The sequence below is a fragment of the Diabrotica virgifera genome, chromosome 2 (genome assembly GCF_917563875.1).
Source record: "Diabrotica virgifera virgifera chromosome 2, PGI_DIABVI_V3a".
Lineage (NCBI taxonomy): Eukaryota > Metazoa > Arthropoda > Insecta > Coleoptera > Chrysomelidae > Diabrotica > Diabrotica virgifera.
The window spans coordinates 24,293,200-24,316,195 of record NC_065444.1 but is presented as its reverse complement, the minus strand read 5'-3'; the positions used below and the strand labels follow the sequence as shown (position 1 = coordinate 24,316,195).

At 32.9% G+C, this 22,996-nt stretch overlaps 1 protein-coding gene across 1 annotated transcript in view; it reads right to left on the bottom strand.

The window, feature by feature from the left end:
- LOC114326197 (protein suppressor of forked) overlaps positions 1 to 22,892 on the bottom strand; it is a 30,046-nt gene extending 7,154 nt beyond the window's left edge. Inside the window, exons 1-11 of the mRNA XM_050643455.1 lie at positions 22,732 to 22,892; positions 22,458 to 22,649; positions 20,800 to 20,832; positions 17,219 to 17,316; positions 10,232 to 10,460; positions 7,664 to 7,822; positions 5,346 to 5,537; positions 5,095 to 5,286; positions 2,735 to 3,051; positions 954 to 1,148; positions 187 to 350 (exon numbers count right to left, since the gene is read on the bottom strand). Of these exons, the coding sequence (XP_050499412.1) occupies positions 187 to 350; positions 954 to 1,148; positions 2,735 to 3,051; positions 5,095 to 5,286; positions 5,346 to 5,537; positions 7,664 to 7,822; positions 10,232 to 10,460; positions 17,219 to 17,316; positions 20,800 to 20,832; positions 22,458 to 22,649; positions 22,732 to 22,761 (1,801 nt within the window). The 5' untranslated portion in view covers positions 22,762 to 22,892. The remainder of the gene's footprint in view (positions 1 to 186; positions 351 to 953; positions 1,149 to 2,734; positions 3,052 to 5,094; positions 5,287 to 5,345; positions 5,538 to 7,663; positions 7,823 to 10,231; positions 10,461 to 17,218; positions 17,317 to 20,799; positions 20,833 to 22,457; positions 22,650 to 22,731) is intronic.
- Between the last annotated feature and the right edge of the window lie 104 nt (positions 22,893 to 22,996).

The window sequence follows — 22,996 nt, the reverse complement described above, 5'->3', positions numbered from 1 at the left end:
ACGTCCTAGTATTCTCCTCAATACTTTCCTTTCGAATGTGTCGAGTTTATTTTTGGATGTTTCTTTCAGGGCCCATGCTTCATTGCCATAGCATGCTATTGGTCGAATTAAGGTTTTATAGATTCTCATCTTTGTATCTCGGTGGACATTTTTAGACAGTTTATAATTGTCTTTACGTATACTAACCTGGAACAGGATGTTCTCCTGGCAAGGCTTTAGCCTTTGGTTTGTAAGGTATCATTTGCGAATAATCTGGTACAGGTAGAGGTAAATCTGGCTCAAATTCTATTATTGACTGTAAAATGTGATTTTTTCCAGCAGCTCCCGTGATATTGATTACCTCGGTATATCTAGAAAAATAAAAAATATTAAATTTTTGGTTGTACATTTGCAAAACATTGCAATAGGAAAATGTGGCATCATCTAGTCTGCAGATATCTGGCACTTAGCACTATACAGTGGTGATTGCGCTAATATCCGGCAAAATAACGCAAAAGACGGAAAACATGCATACGTTGTGAAATAAAAAGAGATGAAACTAGTAGAGGTGGGAAATTATCAATAGAAACCAATAAACTTATATTACTTATATTGAAATTTTGTCACCTTCAGACGTATCGGATGAGTTTGGCAACGGCCACTGTGACAGGACAGTTTGACTCAAATACGTCTAAAGGTGGGAAATTATCAAAATAATGTAAATTTATAGGTTTCTATTGATAATTTCCCATCTCTATTAGTTTCATCTCTTTTTATTTCAAAACGTATTATGTTTTCCGTCTTTTCCGTTATTTTGCCTGTTATTAGCGCACTCATCACTGTATAATCGAAAAAGTATTTCTGTGGAGATCATTTTGATGATACTTACACTTTCTCGTTACAAGAATACAAAGCTGTTTTGTGTTATACGTTATACAGGGTATTTAAAAAGTTATATTTAATAGTTTACATACCCAATACTTTTCAGTTCTTGAGGCGTGCACGGAAAGAGATCCAAAAATCTGTATCTGTCTACTAATTGAGCGGTTTCCTTGCCTTCAAATTCCTTAATTTTTGACAAAACCTCTGATCTCCTCTTTTCCACTTTAACAATGGATTGTAAGTCACCAATGTTACTTTCAAATTCCAAAAATCGATTCCAAATGTCTCTGAAAAAAAGCATTAGAATAATGAATATTCCATCTGTTGTGAAAAGTAATGGATTTAGGTTCTAGGATTTAATATTCGTAGATTTTATTTTAATGTCGTAGATTTTAACAAACACATGTGTATTTTCCAATTAGTATAGAGTATCTACTAAATTGTCATGAAATGGAGATAATTAAATTACTGATGAACTATTTGAAAGCAACAAATATAGTCAACAATATAACAGGTATAAACATAATAAAACTAATAGATCGAGGTAAAAACAAAAAAAAATCTGTGGCTAACGGACCTGCACCCAAGCCATTTTTTCACACACATATATAAGGTTCTAGGATGAAATGTACAGAGTAATGAAGAAATAGGTGGAGATGCATGCAGTAGAGTTAGGAATGGATGAAATGGAATGTGGGCAGTGTGTTGTGTGACACGCCACTCGATTGTTACCGAAAGATTCTAGTAAAAGCTGAAAGAAAAATTCTATAAAACTGCCATGAGGCTGACTATGATGTACGAAACTGAATGCTGGGCAGTTAAAAAGAAAGAGGAACAACGAATGCATGCGGCGGAAATAACGATGCTTAGATGTAGTGATGGAGTGGTCACATATGGATGTGAAATGTGTACCCTCTCAACCACTGATGAACATCAACTGAGAATATTTGAGCGCAAAATACTAGGAAAGATATTTGGACCAACCCATTGCAGCGATGGTTCGTAGAGAATTAAGATAAACTACGAGCTGGATGAATTAATGCAGAGCGCAAATATTGTTAGATTTGTAAAGTCACAAAGACTAAGATAAGGAAATAGAAAAATAGGAAAAAGATGAATAGACAACGTAGAGAAACATTCCATGAACATCAGGCAGTGGCGAAGGAAAGTATTCCGTTGGTGGGTGTGTTGACGGGAACAATTATATAAAATAATATTAATTAAAACGCAAAAAATTGTCAACAATATACTTATTTATTTTTGGATAAACAAGCGTGCTTTGTTTATTATCTTGTAAGGGTTTTGTTGTTGTTTTAGCGAGGGTGTGTCTGAACCGCGCGCCTGCTGTGTCGATACTGCGAGACCACCACACTCTATTATGTCACCATGCTTGCGGTTTTACAATATGGCTAGAAAGGCAATAAATTACTACATCTTCGTTTTAAAAGATGAGAACCTTTCTGTATTTTAAGAAGTTGACATAAAGAGCGTGGCAATCTGGCCTCAAAATCTATTAGTGTTTCCTTGAAAAAAACATTAATTTTATACAATCTGCTTAGGGATACATTTCGTTTCTTAAATTTAACGGCCCTTGTTAGCATAATATGGTTTGTATATTAAATGTGAATTTTAAATGACTAATGTTATTTCGTTTTGAGAAGTTATTAAAAATTTCGCAAAAATAGTAATTAAAGCGTATCGCTATAAAAGTATCCGACAAAGGATTGTAGTGGCAGTAGAAGAAGATGATGGAGTGATAAAAAGGATACGATTAAGAATGAATCTATTAGGGAAAGTATAGGTGTGGCAACAATTGAAAATGAGGGAGCATAGGGTAAAACGGTCAGGGTAGAGTCTACATTTTGAAACTTACACGGATTTTTCAGGCTCTAAACTTCCAGACGACAATACTCTCTCGAACAATACTCTGGTGTTGTTATCTTCATTCAAATGCGATAAATAATCTATATAACAAGTAATATATTCGGGAATAGCACCAAACTTTTTAAGACCAAGTTCGAAAATTCTGAAAGCAATATTTTTGTCTTTACTGCAATAGTATTCCATTAATGCCGCACATACGAATAAGTGATATTTGGAGCGATTGTCTTCTCTAGCTTTCTTGAAAACGGCTCTCGCGGATTTAATACCTTCTGCTCTTCTGGCGAATTTCATGTATTGAATATATGCCTGCAAAAACAAAATATATTAGGAAATGATTGATGCCGGTTTCATATAAAACACTGCTGTTGATGAATAGAGCAAAGTGTGGAGGAGATAATTCTCGGATTACCATACCTCCCATATGACAACCACTACCAAGAGAATTGGAACAGCTATTAGTGTGAAATTGCAGGAAAGATGGATCGTCAAAATCATTCATTCATGTACAAAATATCGTCACATCGGCATGAACAGAAAGCTCGATGCGTAGATTATAAATATATTTTAATAACGAAATTAACGAATAATTAAGGCTAATTATCTTATCTTTTGTATGTTTTGATTCCAAATAAAAATGTCTTAAAAAGCGAACTCTTTTCTTCGACTGATTTAGTTGCCTGAGCAACAACGCAACGACCTCGTTACATGTTGGTAGTTTGGTTGTAACATAAATTATATAACATGATTCTCAGGTCTCTATCATCTAACCCCACCTTCCTGCTCTAATGAGTCTATCAAGGAAACTTATCGTAACCCTCGTAAAACATTTTACTAACATTTATTAAAAGATCCCATGATATTTCCAACATTATGTCTCGTCCATGTTTCACTAGTTCAATGGGAATGTCTCCAGGCCCTAGAGCTTTACCGTTCTTTATTTCTCTTAATTCTCTTTTTAGTCAGTTAACTGTACCGCCTCTTCGTCATTAATGTTCTTCTTCTTGCAATGCCTATCCGTTTCCTTATGGCGACCATCATGACAAACTGTACTTTGTACTTATATCATTAATGCCTTCGTCAATGTCTCACCAGACATTCTTTCCTGTTTTATATCAGCAGTTGCTTGTAATTAATCTCCCACTTCTTGTTCTGGATTAGATCTATATTTCCTGTTTAGTTCTTTTATTTTCGTACATTTTTCTGCCATTAGATATCTCTTCCTAGTGTCCTAGTCAATTATGCCAGAGATATTTATATCTGAATATTTGGTCATTAAGAAATATATAGTTGAGTACGACAGGGTTGTGTTTTATCACTCACCCTTTTTATTCTGTACTCTGAAGAAATCTTTAGGGAGGCTTTAGATGACAGAAAAGAAGGAGTAAAGCTAGGCGGAGAAGTAATCAACAATATTAGATACGCTGACGATACAGCCATTCTTGCTGAAAATTTACAAGATCTTCAGACACTACTACATCTAGTCAGTGAAGCAAATTATCGGAGAGGCCTTAAAATCAACATTTCAAAAACAAAGTGGATGGTAGTTGGAAAGATTAATATAGATCAAGGTCAGCTTTCTCTTGATGGAGAGGAGTCAGAACGGGTGAATCATTTCAAGTACCTTGGCAGCTGGTTAAATGTAAATTGTGACTCTGATGATGAGATAATAACTAGGATCGAAATATCACGGAAGGCTTTTATGACCTGGAAAGAAGTTTTATGTAACAGAAACCTGTCGATGAATATTCGAAAGAAGGTCCTGAAATGTTATGTGAGGTCTATCCTATTGTATGGTTGTGAGACATGGACGTTAAAAACCACAATGCTAAACAAAATAGAAGCATTCGAATTGTGGTGCTACCGACGAATCCTAAAGATATCGTGGGTTTCGCACACTTCCCATGAAGATGTTCTTCAAATGATGGATTCAGAACGTCTGCTCATAAGCATCACAAAGAGGAGAAAAACAGAATACTTCGGCCATATAATTCGAGGACCTAAATACCATCCGCTTCGCGCCTTATAAAACAAGGAAAAGTGGAGGGAAAGAGATGGATTGGTCGAAAGAAACTTTCATGGCTGCGTAATATTAGAAAATGGTGTGGCTGCACAGTAGAAGAATTATTTCGCGCAGCAGCCGATAGAGAGAGGTTTCAGGAAATTGTAAACATGATGACGGCCAACGTCTGAATACAGACACGGCACCTAAAGAAGAAGAAGAAATATATGTTAAATCTGATAAGACCCAGGGAACCAAATTGTAAAACCTATCAAGATACAAACGAAGCAGAGTTGCCACCTACAGCAGATGCAAATGGTAAAAAATATAATATGGTTTTAATATCTTACCAGTGTAGGATCAATATCGCTGGTTTCCAAATATTTATTATAAATTTGGTGCACTTTTTCATATTTCAGTCTTCCCTCCTCATAATCTGCATAAGCAAAGTAGAGAAGCATATTTTTACTAAGCAACGTACTCGTGGCACGTTCAAACATATTTGCAGCTTCCTCACTAAACAATTTGGACGCGTTTACATCCTAAAAACAAACATTGAGCACATTAATTGAATTTCATGTTAAAATGTCAGCATTCTTACCCCTTTTTCTGCCAAAATCTTACAACTGAATTCTAAGAATTGTGCGGCTTGGTACCAAATATCAGGATGATGTCCAAGACATAGTAAACATTGTTCAAGGGCAAAAACTACTCGTTTGGTCAGGAGAGCGGTATCTTCAGTTCGTAGAGGATTGCTTTTTTCCCAAGCAATATATTTTTGCCACAGTTCCACCTTAAAGAAATTAAACATGTTACAGTAGACTCTATCTATAACGAACACGGTTATTACGAGGTTTCGATTATAACGAGGTACACTAGATGTCCCATGAAATTCCTATTGAAATGTAACACCTCTATAACGACGCATATTTGGTTATAACGAGGAAAAATGAAATCGTTGAATATGTATCTTTACCTGTTTTTAGCCCTGTAATGGCTATAAATGAATACCTCAACTTACTATACAGAAATCCCCAACATCTGTGTCGTTATCGAGGATAGTGCTGTAATAAAATCCACCGCCTATAATAAACTTCTTCCTGTTCTGTTTATCTATCGACCGATATTGAAACAATATTTAGCATCTTATATTGCTCCGAATGGCTTCACTATAGGAAGTTAACGTTTTAGAAAACTATACATTGTTCTTTGTTTTGAGCTGCATCCAAACCATTCTCTCAGGTTCTTCAGCCATGAAATTCGTCTTCTTCCGATGCTTCTTCTGCCATCTATCTTTCCCTGCATTATGAGTCGCAGGATGCCATACTTCTCGCCCCGCATCACATGTCCGAGGTACTGTAGTTTTCTTTCTTTAATTGTAAGTTCAACTTCCCTCTCTTTACCTATTCTTCTCAGTACTTCATTGTTCGTAACTCTATCTACCCAGGAAACCCTCATAATTCTTCTATACGTCCACAATTCAAAGGCGTTAAGTCGTCTCATTGTCTCTACATTTAACGTCCATGATTCCAGTCCATAGTATAGTACACTATATACGCAACATTTTGTCAGGCGTACTTTAGGAGCTAATGTTAAATCTTTGCTACATAGGACCCTTTTCATTTTTATAAAATTAGAACGTGCTTTCTCGATTCTGACTTTGATTTCTGCAGTGTAGTCATTATTTTCGGTTATAAGTGTCCCTAGGCAAGTGAACTTTTCTACTCTTTCGATCCGCTGGCCCTCTACTATCAAGATTTCGTCAGTATTATGGTTGTTTTTACTAATTTTCATAAACTTTGTCTTTTTGATATTAAGAGAGAGTCCGTACTCCCTACTACACCTTACTATTTTACTCATGAGTATTTGCAGGTCTTGTAAATTTTCGGCTATTATTACTGTATCATCTGCATATCTGATGTTGTTAACTAAGACTCCATTTACTCTTATACCGACTGTTTCATCTTCCAGAGTTTCTCGCATTACCTCTTCAGAACAAGCGTTAAATAATAGAGGTGATAGCATGCAGCCTTGCCGGACTCCTCTCTTTATTTCCATTTCTTCAGATTTTCTGTTTCAATTCTTACTATTGCTCGCTAATTGTAATAGAGATGTGTTATTAGTCTTAAATCTCTTTCATCTAGGTTTTTAGTTTTTAGAATTTCCATGAGTCGGTCATGTTTTACTTTATCAAACGCTTTATTGTAGTCTATAAAACAGACGTAAAGAGAACGGTTAACATCCAAACATCTCTGTGTCAGCACGTTGAAGGAGAACAATGCCTCTCTGGTACCCATTCCATTGCGGAACCCATATTGAGTGTCACTAATATCCAGCTCCAGTTTAGAGTGTATTCTGGCGTGGATAATTTTCAGCAGAATTTTCAAGGTATGTGACATTAAGCTTATGGTTCGGTAGTCGCTGCATTCTTTGGCATTCACTTTTTTTGGCAAACACACAAATGCTGATGTCAACATTTCTCTAGGGATGATTCCCGTAGTATAGATAGCGTTGAACAGTTCTACTATTATGTCCAGGTTTTTCTCGTTGACCAACTTTATCAGCTCGCTAGGTAATTCATCTGGACCAGCAGATTTATTGGTTTTCACAGAGTTTATTGTTGGTATGCACAATATTTTTGTTTGTCTGATATAGCGGGATGCGCTTATAATGAGGTAATTAGTCTGCCATTTCAGTTCTCGTTATAGAGGGAGTCTACTGTATTATAGCTAATTCATTTATAAACAATTTGGATTTAGAAATCTAGAGAGGAACTATTTTGTATAAGCAATCTCTTACAAAAAAAGTTGTGAAGTTACGGACACGGTACCTAAAGAAGAGGTGTTAAAGGTGTGTGCAGAAGTATTAGAAAAGTGTAAATTAAAGACTAAATAAATAAAAACAGTGCAATATACTTACTTGTTTTCTTTCATCTGGACTGGCACTTGGAGGGATACTCGGGGCATTTCTATTGATGCCTCGAATTTGAACTTCTAGTTCTTTTACCACTCGTCTAGCGTTCATATAGTCTCTGCTTCGCTCGATGCTCATTTTTTCGGCAATTATAGCATTGATATTCTAAAAGATCAGAACATTATTAAGAATCAGCATTGAAAGGGAAATCCCTCTAGTTGGCTGTATACCACAGTAAAAATACTGAAGAAGTAAAGAAGACTTCCATTGTAAATGGTATATGAGTTTGATTTAAAAAATTCTTAAAGGTTTGTCACTGGCTCTCACCTAAAGCAGCACGTGCAGTTTGGACACGGATGACGACATTCCCTTGTTAATTATATTCCATAAACATTGTCGCATTTTTGTTAAATTTAAATGATTTAACTATGTAATTTAATAGTCATTGGACCAATTTCTGTAGTTTCAACTAGGATGACATGAGTGAACCTGATGATAGCCTGATACGACCGAAAGCGTTCGTTCTGTGATTTATTTATTTATCCAGTTTGGATCATTTTTAAAGAAATTTTTTAATAAAACGAATATACCGTTTACAAGGGGAGTCTTTTACTTCTTCAGTAAATTACTTAGAATAATATTAAACCTTCTTTTAGAACTGTAGTATTTTCTAATGGTATGTAGCGGGTGTCCCAATAAGAATGGCTCTCAGCCATATCTCAGGAACCGTTTATAGTACAGCTTTGAGAAAAAAATATTTATAACAAAAGTTGCCTCGGGAAAAGCCTGGAAAATATTTTCATAATTGTAGGTCCACCGCTAGAGGGCGTAATTGAATATCAAAAATTAAAAAATCAAAATTTTACAAAATTTACCTAATGAAAGGGCACTGGAAATCCAATCATCATATTCTTCATACAATTCTGCGCATATTTGATTTCACAAGTTTAAGTCTACCTCTGCAAATAAGAGGTGGGGGTGAGTGGGAACCGTCTTATGAAAAAATGGCTGTAGGTCCGGTTCTGCTAAATCGAATTTTGCATACTTAGTCTTGTTGAAAACAGCTCTTTTTCGTCAATGTAAGAGTCTTATTTTCGAAATAGCCTAATAAGTAATATGCCAGCCAGTAGGCGTTATTTAATTATTTTCGGATATCTAGTTTTCTTTGCAGAATATTAAATACAAGTACATGCATTTTTAATCCTGTATTACAAAATTAGACCAAATTAGCAACATAATACCGAAAACCGCATGTCGATACCTTTTTTATATCTCGAGATATCTTAAGAAACGTGTAAATTTTAAACAACTGTTAATGTCACCGGTAAACGATGTTAAGGAAAAGTAGTGTGCTATGGAAAAAACAAAGAAACATTTTCCAGATGTAAACGTATATAATTAATTAAAACAACAATAATACAAACATCACTATAAAATATAACAAAGAAGTAAAATCAACTACTTACTTAGTGACGACCTAAATGTTCAAATTGTTGCCCATCATTTTCGATGCAAGAATTTACTCTATCAAGAGTAAATTGAACAGCAGTCTCAATTTCTGCTTTCGCAATGCTTTGAATGGCGTTTCGTATTCTCTAGATTCTAGATCATGTTTTCTCGAGTAGTGGACCTAGCGGCAAAAACAAGCTCTTTAATCCGTCCCCATAAATAAAAGTCTAAAACAGTTAAATCTGTTGCTATTCAATCTAATGCTTGCATCGAAAATTATAGGCAACAATTTGAACGTTTAAGCAGTCACTAAGACTAAGTAAGTAGTTGCTTTTATTTCTTTGTTATATTTTATAGTGTTGTTTGTTTATTGTTGTTTTAATTATTTATATACGTTTACATCTGGAAAATGTTTATTTGTTTTTTCCATAGCACACTACTTTTCCTTAACCTCGTTTACCGGTGACAGTAACAGTTATGTTTAAAATTTACACATTTCTTAGGATATCTCGAGATAGAAAAAAGGTATCGACATGCGGTTTTCGGTATTATGTTGCTGATTTGGTCCAATTTTGTAATACAGGATTAAAAGTGCATACTTGTATTTAATATTTTCCAAAAAAAACTAGATTTCTGAAAATAATTAAATAACGCCTCCTAGCTTGCATATTATTTATTAGGCTATTTCGAAAATAAGACACATTGACGAAAAATAGCTGTTTTCAACAAGACCAAGTATGCAAAATTCGATTTAGCAGAACCGGACTTACAGCCATTTTTTCATAAGAAGTTTCCCACTCACCCCCACCTCTTATTTGCAAACGTAGACTTAAACTTGTGAAATCAAATATTCGCAGAATTTTATGAAGAATACGATGATTGGATTTCCGTTGCCCCTTCATTAAGTAAATTTTGTAAAATTTTGATTTTTAAATTTTTGATATTCAATTACGCTCTCTAGCGGTGGACCTACAATTATGAAAATAATTTCTAGGCTTTTCCCGAGGAAACTTTTGCTATAAATATTTTTTTCTCAAAGCTGTACTATAAACGGTTCCTGTGATATGGCCGAGAGCCATTCTTATTGGGACACCCGATACTATGCGTCTTTTAACAAATTCTTACCTGTTCAAATGCAATGTAATCCTTCCAAAATGTTTCCATTCCCGTCATAGGTGTAATAATACCTCTTTGGTACACTTTTCTAATAGCTGAGATCTTCTGATTTTCTGCGTAGGAACCAACGGCCTCCACCCCTTTTAAAAAATTCACATAATCGTTCCAGACTGAATACGAATGAATATCCATGCCGATTCTATCGAGGGCAAAATCGTATGCTTGGGCCATTTTTTCCCTAAAATGATAATTATTATCGTACTTGCATTAAAATTTCGCGGGAACCTGTAAGAATAGTTAGTGCGCAAAAGAAAAGAAAATTATAATTAAATAATCATACAACTATGAAATAATAATAAATAGATATAGTCCAGAGTAATAAGGATTTTCTCGGAAAGATCCAGGTAGCTGACTACTTTTTTGGTTATTGTAGACCTATAGGAAGAAAACCTCAGTGTTTCCTGCCTAGAGTTCGCGTCCGTTTTTTAATTACATATTAACAATTTAGTGCACAAATCGCGATTTTTTTCGATTTTTTGCACTCCATTCAAAAGCTAACTAGTTGAGATAACATTACAAAATTCAGTTTTTTAGAACATTGAAAAACCTTCAAAATGCCGATTTTTGAAAGTTAAAAAGTTAATTTGTTGCTACACAATCTCCAAAATAAGTGAAAATCGTTATTTGTTAATAACTTTTACTAAAACTATCTTAGAACTTTAGTGTTTCATCCAAAATTGGGTATTGGCGTACTTAACAAACCCTCAAAATTTGAGACCGCTCCATTAATTAGTTTAAGAGTTATTCTATTTGTTTATCCCAGAGACCTTTATTTTGCAATAAGATAAGACAGAAAATAATGAAGATAGGGCAATTCTGAGTATGAAAAATGAAAGTAGAAGAGTGATAGTATCAAAATGTATTAAAAAAAGATAAAAAAAAATAATTAATATAGTCAAAAATCCTAATGCCAAATTTTTTAAATTTTGTAGTTTATAAACATTTAGAATAATTTTAAACATGTTATCCGTAGAAATAATCTTTTTATAAATTCGAAAAGAGTATTTTAACACGAATTTTCAAATAAAAAAATTGCCTGGGTTCATTTGGGACAAAGTTATGTTTTTTTTTAATTCACAGCTAATTTGTTTATAATAATTAAGGAATCTCATTAATGCCATTTTAAAGAATGGGATTTGTATTTTTTCTTAAAAAAGTCAAAAAATGTAGTTCAAACGATTACTAGGGGGGATTACTTACCTACAAACCACTGAGATAAAATACCGAAAAAGCAATTTCAAACTAATATAATTTTCTGTATCTCCGGATCAACTCAATGGATTTTGATCTTTCTTTTTTTAATTTGTATGTAATTTCTACGTACATTACAAATATGCAATATGCAATTTTTTGTTTACAAAAATCTATTTTTTAATCATAGTATCATTAATGATCATAGAAAAAGTTAAAGTACACTTTAATAAATAAATGATTTTTATTAGATAATTATTAATTGAAGATAATTTATTTATTAAAGTATACCTTAACTTTTTCTATAATTAATAACGATAGTATGATTAAAATCATGTATTTTTGGGGGAAAAATATTTTTTCAAAAATTGTTTAAACAACTTAGACTGTTTATTAATTAATAAATGTCTAGACAAATTGTATCCTCTTCAGCCCCAAGGAAAAAGTTTTTATTATTTTAACAATATTTTCTATTTTCTCTCCTCATTTGTGAAAACAATAAACGAAAATCTATAAAAACTATAAAGAAATTATTTGACAGATATAATATGACAGGTTCAGCATAATGGACATCAGGACTTAGCTTTCATATAATTTAAGTATGAAACTGAAAAAACATTCTGGTTCAGGAGAAATACACATATACATTTTGCATTTTGTACAAAAGAATCTCGTCTTCTTAGTGCATTCAAGAGATTTAGGCAACGTGATAAGAATTTCTATTGCCGATAGAGCATATTGGCAAATGGTCATTACTGGTTTTTCTTACACCTATAGGCGGTAACTGGAAAACTGTAGTTCTTTTTACAGGAATTATGGCACTTCATCTTCAGATGTGTCCGGTTTTCTTGAAATAGACGCACTAGCTTGTCTCCCACTTGCAGGCTTACCACCTAGAGCTAGTGACCTTCCAACATACAACTTAAATTCCTGTAAATCCATTTCCTTTGATCATTATCGCTATCTTCACTGACAAAAAATGGTTATCTGTCAAAATAACCTCCAACACACTTTCCATCAATATCCGTTTACTATCCTTAACTTAAAAAATGTGAGTATGGTAACATATTTGGCTAACTAAGGCCCAATGTCCAAAATGCTGGACAAAAAGTTTAGAGGACCGCTAACGTGTCCAGTTGTAATTATTTTCAAATATATATTTACCACAAATACGTCCAATCATCAAGTAACATACATTAAAAACAATCAATACTTAAGTGCAGAAAAACACTACAACTTACTGTATTTTTGTGGAGCCACCATCATAACTTAAAAAATTTCACCACTTGTAACAACAATATTTGATAATATTAATTATATATATAATATAATATTGATAATATATATAATATAATATTGATAATATCAATATTAATTTTGATACCGAGGTAGGCGCTGTTGTCGAATTTTTCAAATGAGTAAATTTGACTGATAAATAGGAAGTCCAATATGCTGCAATATAGGACGCAGCGATGCCCAACCCGAATAGTCACTGTGTAATAAATTAATAAACATTGTCCAGCTGGCTGGACCTATGGACTGAGGAGGGTATATTTGTAATGTACAGAAAATTACATACACATTAAAAAAAGAACGAACAAAATATATTCAGTAGATCCCGAGATACAGAAAATGATAGTAGTTTTAAGTTGCCTTTTTCAGTTTTTGAACTCATGCATTTGTCGGCTTCCAGCTCCCCCTTCAATTACCGCGACTAGTCACCAATTGAACTACATTTTTAAAAATTCGTGTAAAATACCAGCTTTTCGAATATGTAAAATGATTTTTTCTACGGACAATATTTTTAAAGTTATTCTAAATGTTTATAAACTACAAAATTTCAGAAATTTGGCATTAGGATTTTTTACTATATTAGATAATTTTTTTATCTTTTTTTACTACATTTTGATAGTATCAGTTTTCTACTTTCATTTGGCATACGCAGAATTGCCCTATCTTCATTATTTTCTGTCTTATGTTATTGCAAAATAAAGGTCTCTGGGATAAACAGTTTAAAATAACTCTTAAACTAATTAATGGATCGGTCTCAAATTTTGAGGGTTTGTTAAGTACCCCAATACCCAACTTTGGGTGAAACACTAAAGTTCAAATGTAGTTTTAGTAAAAGTTATTAACAAATAACGATTTTCACTTATTTTGCAGTTTGCGTAGCAACAAATTAACTTTTTAACTTTTAAAAATCGGCATTTTGAAGGTTCTTCAATGTTCTAAAAAATTCAATTTTGTAATTTTATGTCGACTATTTAGCTTTTGAATGGGGTGCAAAAAATCGAAAAAATCGCGATTTTTGCACTAAATTGTTAATAATTAAAAAACGGACGCGAACTCTAGGCAGGAAACAGGTAGGTTTTCTTCCTATATGTCTACAATAACTAAAACAGTAGTCCGCTACCTGGATCTTTAGTGTCCCGAACATGGTCTATTTCTAGCTTATTATCCTGGAGTAATAATCTTCTTGCGATGCTGTCTCCTTTAGTGGAAGTTAGCGACTACGCTTTCAAATATGTCTCTGTCCAATGCGGCTCTAAACAAAGATGTTGAATCAAGGCCGGTCCAGTCTCTGATATTTCTAAGCCATGAAATCTGGCGCCTACCAGGACCCCGTTTACCTTCAATCTTCCACTGAATGATCAGTTGCGCGAGGCGGTTTCCGTTTATCATGTGTCCTAGGCAGCTAACTTTTCTAACTTTGATGATCTTCGGCAGCTCTCTATCTGTACTTATTCTCCTCAGAACATTTTCGTTGGTGGTGTGGGTTGTCCTAGGTATTTTCAAGATCCTACTATAAAGCCAGAGTTCAAAGGCTTCTAACTTATTTATCAGCGTTATGTTAAGAGCCTGAGCCTCCGTTCCATACAATAGTATTGACCATACATACAGTCGGAAAAATGACAGATTACCCATGAACGATCACATCAATCACTTATTTTGTATTTGCCGTCTTTTTCTATAAATAACAAAGGTTTGTTATAGAAAAAGACAGCAAATACAAAATAAGTGATTGATGTGATAGTGCATGGGTAATCTTTCATTTTTCCGACTGTAGCAATGCAGAAAATGACATCTAAGACTGATATTAATGCTACAGTTACCAAATAAGCTTTTCATTTTGATAAAATCTTGTCGGGCTACCTCTGTTCTCGCTCTTACTTCTTCTTGTTTATAATCAAGTTGATTGTTGAACCAGCAGTCAAGATTGGTTTACATATTATTCAAGCTGTTGGTGGTTCACATTTGGAAGGGACAAATTTTTGTTCTTGGATATTTTCATAACTTTGGTTAAATAAATAATAACATTGGGATATTCAATTATTTTAAATATATTAAATTTTTAAAAATACAGAAAACATAATATGAAGCTGCATCATAGCCTACAGCACCGCCGACTGTCCACTTTTTTTTAATCAAAAGAAGAACATTTATACATGGTGTCCCGAAAAGATTGGTCATAAATGATACCACACATTCTGGAGTCAAAAATAGTTCGATTGAACCTAACTTACCTTAGTACAAATGTGGTCATAAAAAGTTACAGCCCTTTGAAGTAACAAAATGAAAATGGATTTTTTTCAATATATCGAAAACTATTAAAGATTTTTTATTGAAAATGGACATGTATCATTCTTATAGCAGGATCATCTTAAAACAAAATTATAGTGAGATTTGTCCACCCCATAATAATTTTATGGGGGTTTTGATCCCTTAAACCCCCCTCCCCAAACTTTTGTGTACGTTCCAATTAATTCACTATTGTGGTACCATTAGTTCAACACAACGTTTTAAAACTTTTTTGCCTCTTAGTATTTGTTCGATAAGCGAGTTTTTATCGAGATGCCGGCTTCTTTTTAAATATATTTACATAAAAAATTTATGGGAGTTTTGTTCTTTACCCCCGAAAAGTTTGTGTACGTTCCAATTAAACTATTATTGTGGTACCATTAGTAAAACATAGTGTTTTTAAAACTTTTTTGCCTCTTAGTCTTTTTTTGATGTCACCTTTTATCGAGATGTTGCTTCTTTTTCAAAATATACCTAAAAATGTAAATTATAAATAGATTTTCAGATTATTAACAGGTCTCTATAATCGTACTTAACTATATGTGGTGGATTCGATAAATACATATTCAAAATATCTCGAGATAAACACTGGCTTATCGAAAAAGTCCTAAGAGGCAAAAATGTTTTAAAAACAGTGTGTTTAACTAATGGTGCCACACTAATCATTAAATTGGAACGTACACAAAAGTTTGAGGGGGTTTAAGGGAACAAAACCCCCATAAATTTTTTATGGGGTACCTGTACCTACACAAATTTCACTTTAATTTTTATTTAAGATGCTGCTGCCATAAGAATGCCACATGTCCATTTTCAATGAAAAATCTCTAAGAGTTTTCGATATATGAAAAAAAATGATTTTCATTTTGTAACTTCAAAGGGCTGTAACTTTTTTTGTGTGCACTATTGTATATAGGTAAGTGAGGTTAAATCAACCTATTTTTTACCCCAGAATCCGTGGTATAATTTATGACCAATCTTTTCGGGACACCCTGTATACATAGATCAATTTAAGTATAGCACACGTTTCTTTATAGCAGTATAGCGGCATCAACTCATTGGCTAGCAGGACAGTCCTCACCTGTAGAGAAGACTGCTTTCATTGGTTGTTTATCTGCTAAATCCTGCTGGAAAATATGCCGAACGAAAGTATTGCAAATAAAGGGTACCCCTCCCCCTGTTAAGATAGGCACAATGCCCTCACTCTCAGAAATCATTTTTTTTCATCTATTTCACCAATTCCCCCTCCCCACACCCCAGAAACGTCATTTTTTTAGGTGGGATGTAATTCCCTTAAATATTTAAAAAATTCACACGCATTGTTGAGGCGTTTACAAAATATATTTTATTTTTTATAGTTTATTATCGGTAGGTCGAATGTACTGTGACATAATTATGTATTATGTCACAGACTGTTTTCAGCTCCTGGCCTAACAGACCCGAAGTTGTTTACCAAGTAACCTTTTTTATAAAATCTTTTAAACTTGTAAATATTATTCGAGATGTTGTTATTTATTTCTAGAACATTGTAATTATATATAGATAGACATTTCTGGAATTAGGAGTTCAGTTGTGGATTTGAAACCGTCGGTGTACTTTGATATGTAACGGGCGCGGTATATGTTTTAATTTGTAATTAGATAAATTATTAGATTTAGTGTAATAAATAAATTAGATATCATAGTTTGTAAAATAAAGGATATAAATTCAGTGTTTTTCATTTGTTTAGATGTAAAGTATTATAAATAAATAGAGTCAACTAAAACTAAACATTAGTGCCTAAAATATCATAGAAAAGTCAATTTTGTAACAGTACATAAACTCAAAATGCATTTTTTTCAAAAAAAAAAAGTGTATAACTTTTTTTTGAAGATGGCTGCAGGTCTAATTTTTTTATTCCATATATTATATCAAAAACCATGTTTTTGATAAACAAACTGGTTTTTTAACGGTTTTTGGGGATTTTTCCCATTTCCGAGACACTAGACTTGTAAAGTTTTTTATGGGTTATTTTATAATTTAAAGTACTTAACTTTTAAAAATTGTGGTGTAAGTACTTTCCGATATATAGATAGTGTAAGCTAGTAATCTCATTGTGAAACACCCTGTATACATATAATATGCACTGGTAACCAAGAGGAAGTAAATGATGATTTAAAACATACTTACTTGTAGGTAGGAAGAGACGCCTTTGTTTCTTTTACATAGTTGAGATATAACTTCCACAATTCGATATTTAAAATCTTCATCAAACATCGTTGAAAAAGCTGTTGAAACATTTTAAAAAATCCAATATGTAAGATTAAATTAATAAATAATTTGTTTAAGTGTAAACATTGACTATAGTTGAGAGAATATTTATTGAAATCAAAACTACACACTTTGTAGAATATTCTTTATTTGTAAGTGTAGGGAAATGGGGAAGAAAAACACACCATATTCGACTCAACTTTAGTAAATGTTTTTTTTTATTTTGGATACATTTGGATATAAAAAATGAGAGTATTAAATAAAACTCTTATTTTGAAGTGTTGTTCACCGAACTTATAAAACCAAAAATACACTGTGTGTCAGAGAAAACGGGTCACCTATAGAAATTTTTTATCTTTTGCCACCTATTCTCCGATTGACGTGTTTAGGGGCAAATGCACATCTGTGGCTATTGTGAGCAGCAGTAATGGCCACGTTGTTTGATTGCAAGCTGTCAAATCCTGTTCTCTTAACCCCCGTCAAACAGTATAAACACTGATTACTGACCCTTGGGCTTGCTAAATATGCTTTTAGAGCATTCTAGCAGTTTGTGCCCAGTCTCATAATGCATAGATAGTAAGAATGTGGTCTTCTCTGACTGTTGTGTTCATTTTGGCACTTGTACTGGGTCTACATGAGATCCAGTCTCAAAAAGTTGTTGGTAAGTTCTCTGTACTATTGAATGACTAACATTCAATTGTCTTGGCACATTTGTTTGGCTTGCACCATTTTCCAGCAATGTAATAATCTTAAGAGAATTTTGATATTTTTCCATTCATTGTTAATAAGAAAAGCACTTCACTATAAGGACGCCAGTGTAACTCTAAAGATATCTCAGCCATTCTTTGGAAGACTACAGTAGTTCACACATCAATTAGGTACTTGAAGCTTCGTTGATTCTATGGTTTAATAGGTTTTGCGGATTTGTTTATTCTCTTTATAAGCTCCGTCTAACTTCTCAGTACACATAATAATTCATTGAATTTAACTAACATAAAACAAATTAAAAGAAAATGAGAAATTATATAAAAAAATATAAAACTTTCCTAAATTTTCTAGGTGGCTCATTTTCACAGACACACAGTGTATATTTTAGGGTTTAGAACACACAACTTTCTGTGCGGCCCGCCAAAAACACCAATATAATTTTAGGAAAAATCAACAACCCTACAGTTCATTCATTTAGCAAATTCCCAACTATAGACAAACGCATGTGTTGGTATTCACCATCTCATTCGTCAAGAGACTATTAAATACGATTTATCGCCTTAAACGAGAATGATTCTCTTTTTACAGGTCCAAATTTGTCAGTCTGATTAAATTCAAATTGTAGCATGTTGGTATTATTTTGTGTTATATTTAGTCAAATATAGCACATTTTGTGTTAGAGTTATTGTTGAGTTATTTGTTGGCCATGTTATTTTTTATAAGTTTTATAGTGTGTAGTGAAATTTTAGTATCCAAAAACAAAGTATTTATTCATCAAAAGTAAAAATAGGTTGTGGAAATCACTTGGGTAAAGGTAAGAGAAACCAGTATTTTAATTTATTGATGTTTCAAAAAGTACGACCCTGTTTGGCTTTCACATGTGATTGTTTACAGTTGGAAACATGCAAAAAGTTGATTAATAGCAAGCTGAAAATTTGTTAATAGCTTAAGGGTGTCTAGTCGGACAAACTTTGATATATGGGAACACTGGAACAGGGGAAGTTTTAATTGTGGAACAGGTTAAAAATTTGGAACGGTCAGACCACGAAAACGTCACATGTATTTTGTCCGACAGAACTTCCAATTGATTTGTTACCCTTTCATTAAACTCTCATGCAAAAATCAGACTGCTATTTATCACCTGTCATAATTCCTGTAATTTGACATATTCTATGTGTTCCACTCATTATAATTCCCATTTGGTGATAAATAGCAGCCTGATTTTTGCATGAGAGTTTAATGAAAGGGTAACAAATCAATTGGAAGTTCTGTCAGACAAAATACATGTGACGTTTTCGTGGTCTGACCGTTCCAAATTTTTAACCTGTTCCACAGTTAAAACTTCCCCTGTTCCTATATATCAAAGTGTGTCCGACTAGACACCCTTAAGCTATTAACAAATTTTCAGCTTGCTATTAATCAACTTTTTTTTCATACGTGGGATCCAGACCTAGTACCTTAGAATTTGAGCATGCCAAAATATGGCTGGTGACAAAAATGCACACTAATAAAGGAATAGTGGGAAACCCATGGAAGAGCAAGTGCAGCATTCTTTCATTTTGCTACTATATGTTCAAATGTACATTTTGCACATAAATCTGTTCACATTCACAACAGTATCACATTTCAATACAATAGGTACTGAGAAATACCTACATGTTATTTTTAATTTATTGGTAAAATACTTGATTCATATTTTATCATGTGAAAAATGAATAAAATACCAAAGAAAAGAAAAATAATGAGGTAAATTGCGAATTTAATGAAAAGATGAATTTTGATTATTCCTTTTGAACTTAAAGAATTGATTAATTTTGAACTAAATGAACATCGCCACTACAACAAGAAACACAAAAGTGAATATGACAAATTTGAATTTAAATTCAGACAAAAATAAAATTGATTCTTTACAAAAATCATTAGAAGCACAACAAAACGTTTTTAAAAAATTTAAAGAAAGTTCAGCATTGGTCAAAATGCCCTTACATATTTCTTTTATTAAAAAATGTATTTTGGCTGCTGTTAACGAAATTTGTCAGGAAAACAATAGATAATTTGAAGATATTAGTTTGTCTCCAGGTATAGTAGTTAACATATTGAAAATTGATTCGATATTATATTTATTTAATAGAAAATTCTTCACAACCGGAATATTTTTCACTAGCCCTTTATGATGAAAGCAAAATATAATTAACATAGCTTAATTGTTGATTTTTATCAATGGAATAATTAATAAACAATTTTGTGTAACAGAGGAACTTACTGCATTAAAAATCTTATCTCTATGGGAATACAAGAGGTGAAGATATATTTTTTTAACTATTAGATGTTTTTAATATGTAGTATTTCAAGTAGGAAAAATTAAAAAATGTGACAACTGATGGCGAAAAGAACATTTAAAATATTATGTACCAGAAAGAAATGTCGGGAGATAAAACCTGCTATATGAACTATTTCTAGTAAAAGAGAAAATTCAGAGTTCACACTAAAGTCAAAAAATATGTGGTTTTGTGTGTCATATCTGTATCACATTTAAATTAAAGGAAATTTTAAATCAGGAAGTAAACTTTCATTATGTCACATTATTTTTATAGATCTTTTATTCAATTAAACCTTCACAAAATAAAAATCAGTGTTACAGTTATCTTAAGTGACATACAAAAATCTACCTCCTGATTTCTGAACACAGAGTAGTTGAAGAATAACCAAATCATTAATTGAAAACACTTTAATTTTATTAAAAAAAAGTGTGTAAACTTAACATTACTTGAATCTACCAAATGAGTCCATACCTTCTCAACTCTTTCAAAATTTCTTGCCTTCATCTGAAAATAAATAAAAATATATAAACATTTAACCCTGTTAGATAATCTCAATGTGTTTAAGGTGATACAGTAGCGATCAACAGGTAGCAACAAACGCAGTCCAAGATTGTGAAAGTTCTGCAAACTTTAAAAAGTGAGGCAACAGTGCGTCGGTAATTCGATACTGACAGTGACGTTTATACTATTAAAAACAATAATTTTATACACATAGGCACGAAATGTTGCCAAGTCAGTGACGTTCAATTTCTTGTCATAAAAAAATAGTAGTTCCAAGATTACACAAAATCTAGGCATGGGATAAAAAAGTTTATTTGAAGAAAGTGTATTTTTTTGTCTTTCTTAATGGCGGTACAGGCTCCTTTTTTCAATATTTTATTTAGTTATAGAGTAATTTCCACATACTAACATATTTCTGAAATTGGGCTCTGTACCGCCATTCTTTATTATATTATGAATATGTGTGCCAAATATCTCGACAAACTATTCAAAATTAGAGCCGCAATCTTGGAACGCGTTTGTTGCTACCTGTTGATCGCTACTGTTTCCTCTTAAAGGTGCATACTGACTTAAGCATATTTGTCTGAACTAAACAAATGAGCGGAGCATGCTGTAACAAATTGCTTTAGTCAGTACATGTTCGCTAGCAAAATTCTGCTGAACTGAATAAGTCACTCATTTTTGAAGGAGTATCAGTAACCATTGATAGATCAAAAGCGAACATTTGTTCGTTGATACTCAGTGGCTACAGGCGTTCAAAGTATTTGTTGTGTTCTCAACAAGTATTTAATCAAAAAATAACTTTGATTAGTTCTGCACTTAAAAAAAAGTAATGGAACAGAGAAAAACGTTTAGGTCTAACTGATTTATATGAACACTCTCGTGTGTTACGGAATCCAAAACACAGGCAATATTATAACAAAATAAAAAAAATGATACATGGATATTGATAACTGAAGAGGCAGGATGTACAGCTGTGGTCACTGAATAGTTTACATCTTCATTTTTACATTTATTTTACACCCCTCTACCGCAGTTCAAAAATATTTTACACATTTTTTTAAAGCCCAAATAGTGTCTGATGTTTTTACTGTACACATGGTGCTATTATAAATTAATTACAATACAGTGTTTAAACATAAAAAAATGTTTTGATTAATTTCACCTCTAGACAGGTGAGAAACAGGTTCACCTCTACAGGTGTACAAGAGAAAACATAAAATTTTAAAACGTTTTTTGTACTTTAATGTATATACTGGCCTTTTTTTGAGGTAATTTCGATAATCCGGATAATTTGATCATCCGGATGGGGTCCAGTCCCAATTAATCCGGATTATTGACGTTCTACCTCCTTATCCAATGTCTTTTTAAAATTCCATTCTATTTGTAATAGATTTAATAAAAAAAGAAGCTTCAGCAGCTATAACCCGATTCTCTGCTACCAGAGTCGGAAGAACGCTGAAATAAACTGAGCAGAACATGGGAATGCAGTGAATAGAATAACTTGAGCATTTACTTGTTTGTTAGCACTCAGCTCGTTCAGAAGAAAATGCTCTAGTCAGTACGCACCTTTATATCATATACAAGTTGATATCATTAAACAAATAGCAAAAATAGCAATAATATACCTCATGTTCAATGTATATCCTCCAATATCTGGAAGCACTTGGAAAAATACCAATCAAATGTTCATAGAGGGCACGAACTTCTGAAATATGTTTAATTTGGGATTCTCTAAGAAGAATAGACCACGATTCTAAGTCGTAAGGGTTCCTTTCGACTTGCTTTTGCGTCCTATGTAATTTATCATTGCCCCAATCCTAAAAAAAAACAAGATTATAAATGTGTAAAAAAGTTATTGACTCTGTTATGAAATATGTATATAAACAAATTCCTACTTACAATGTGTAAACGTTCATCTGTTTCCATCATTTTATTAAATCTCTATCTACTATGTTTAAATAGAATTATCACTAATTTCTCAGATTTAAAAGATATGCTAACGCTTTACACGCTTCCCATTTTCTTTAATAAATAGTCATCTGTCACTGTCACTGTCATGTCATGTGTCATGTCTATGGTCAATGTCAGATCAGAGGCGCACTTATCTCAATTGGCTCAACTTAACTTTTTCAAGAAAAATCCTTCTTTTCCAGGACTTCCAAAA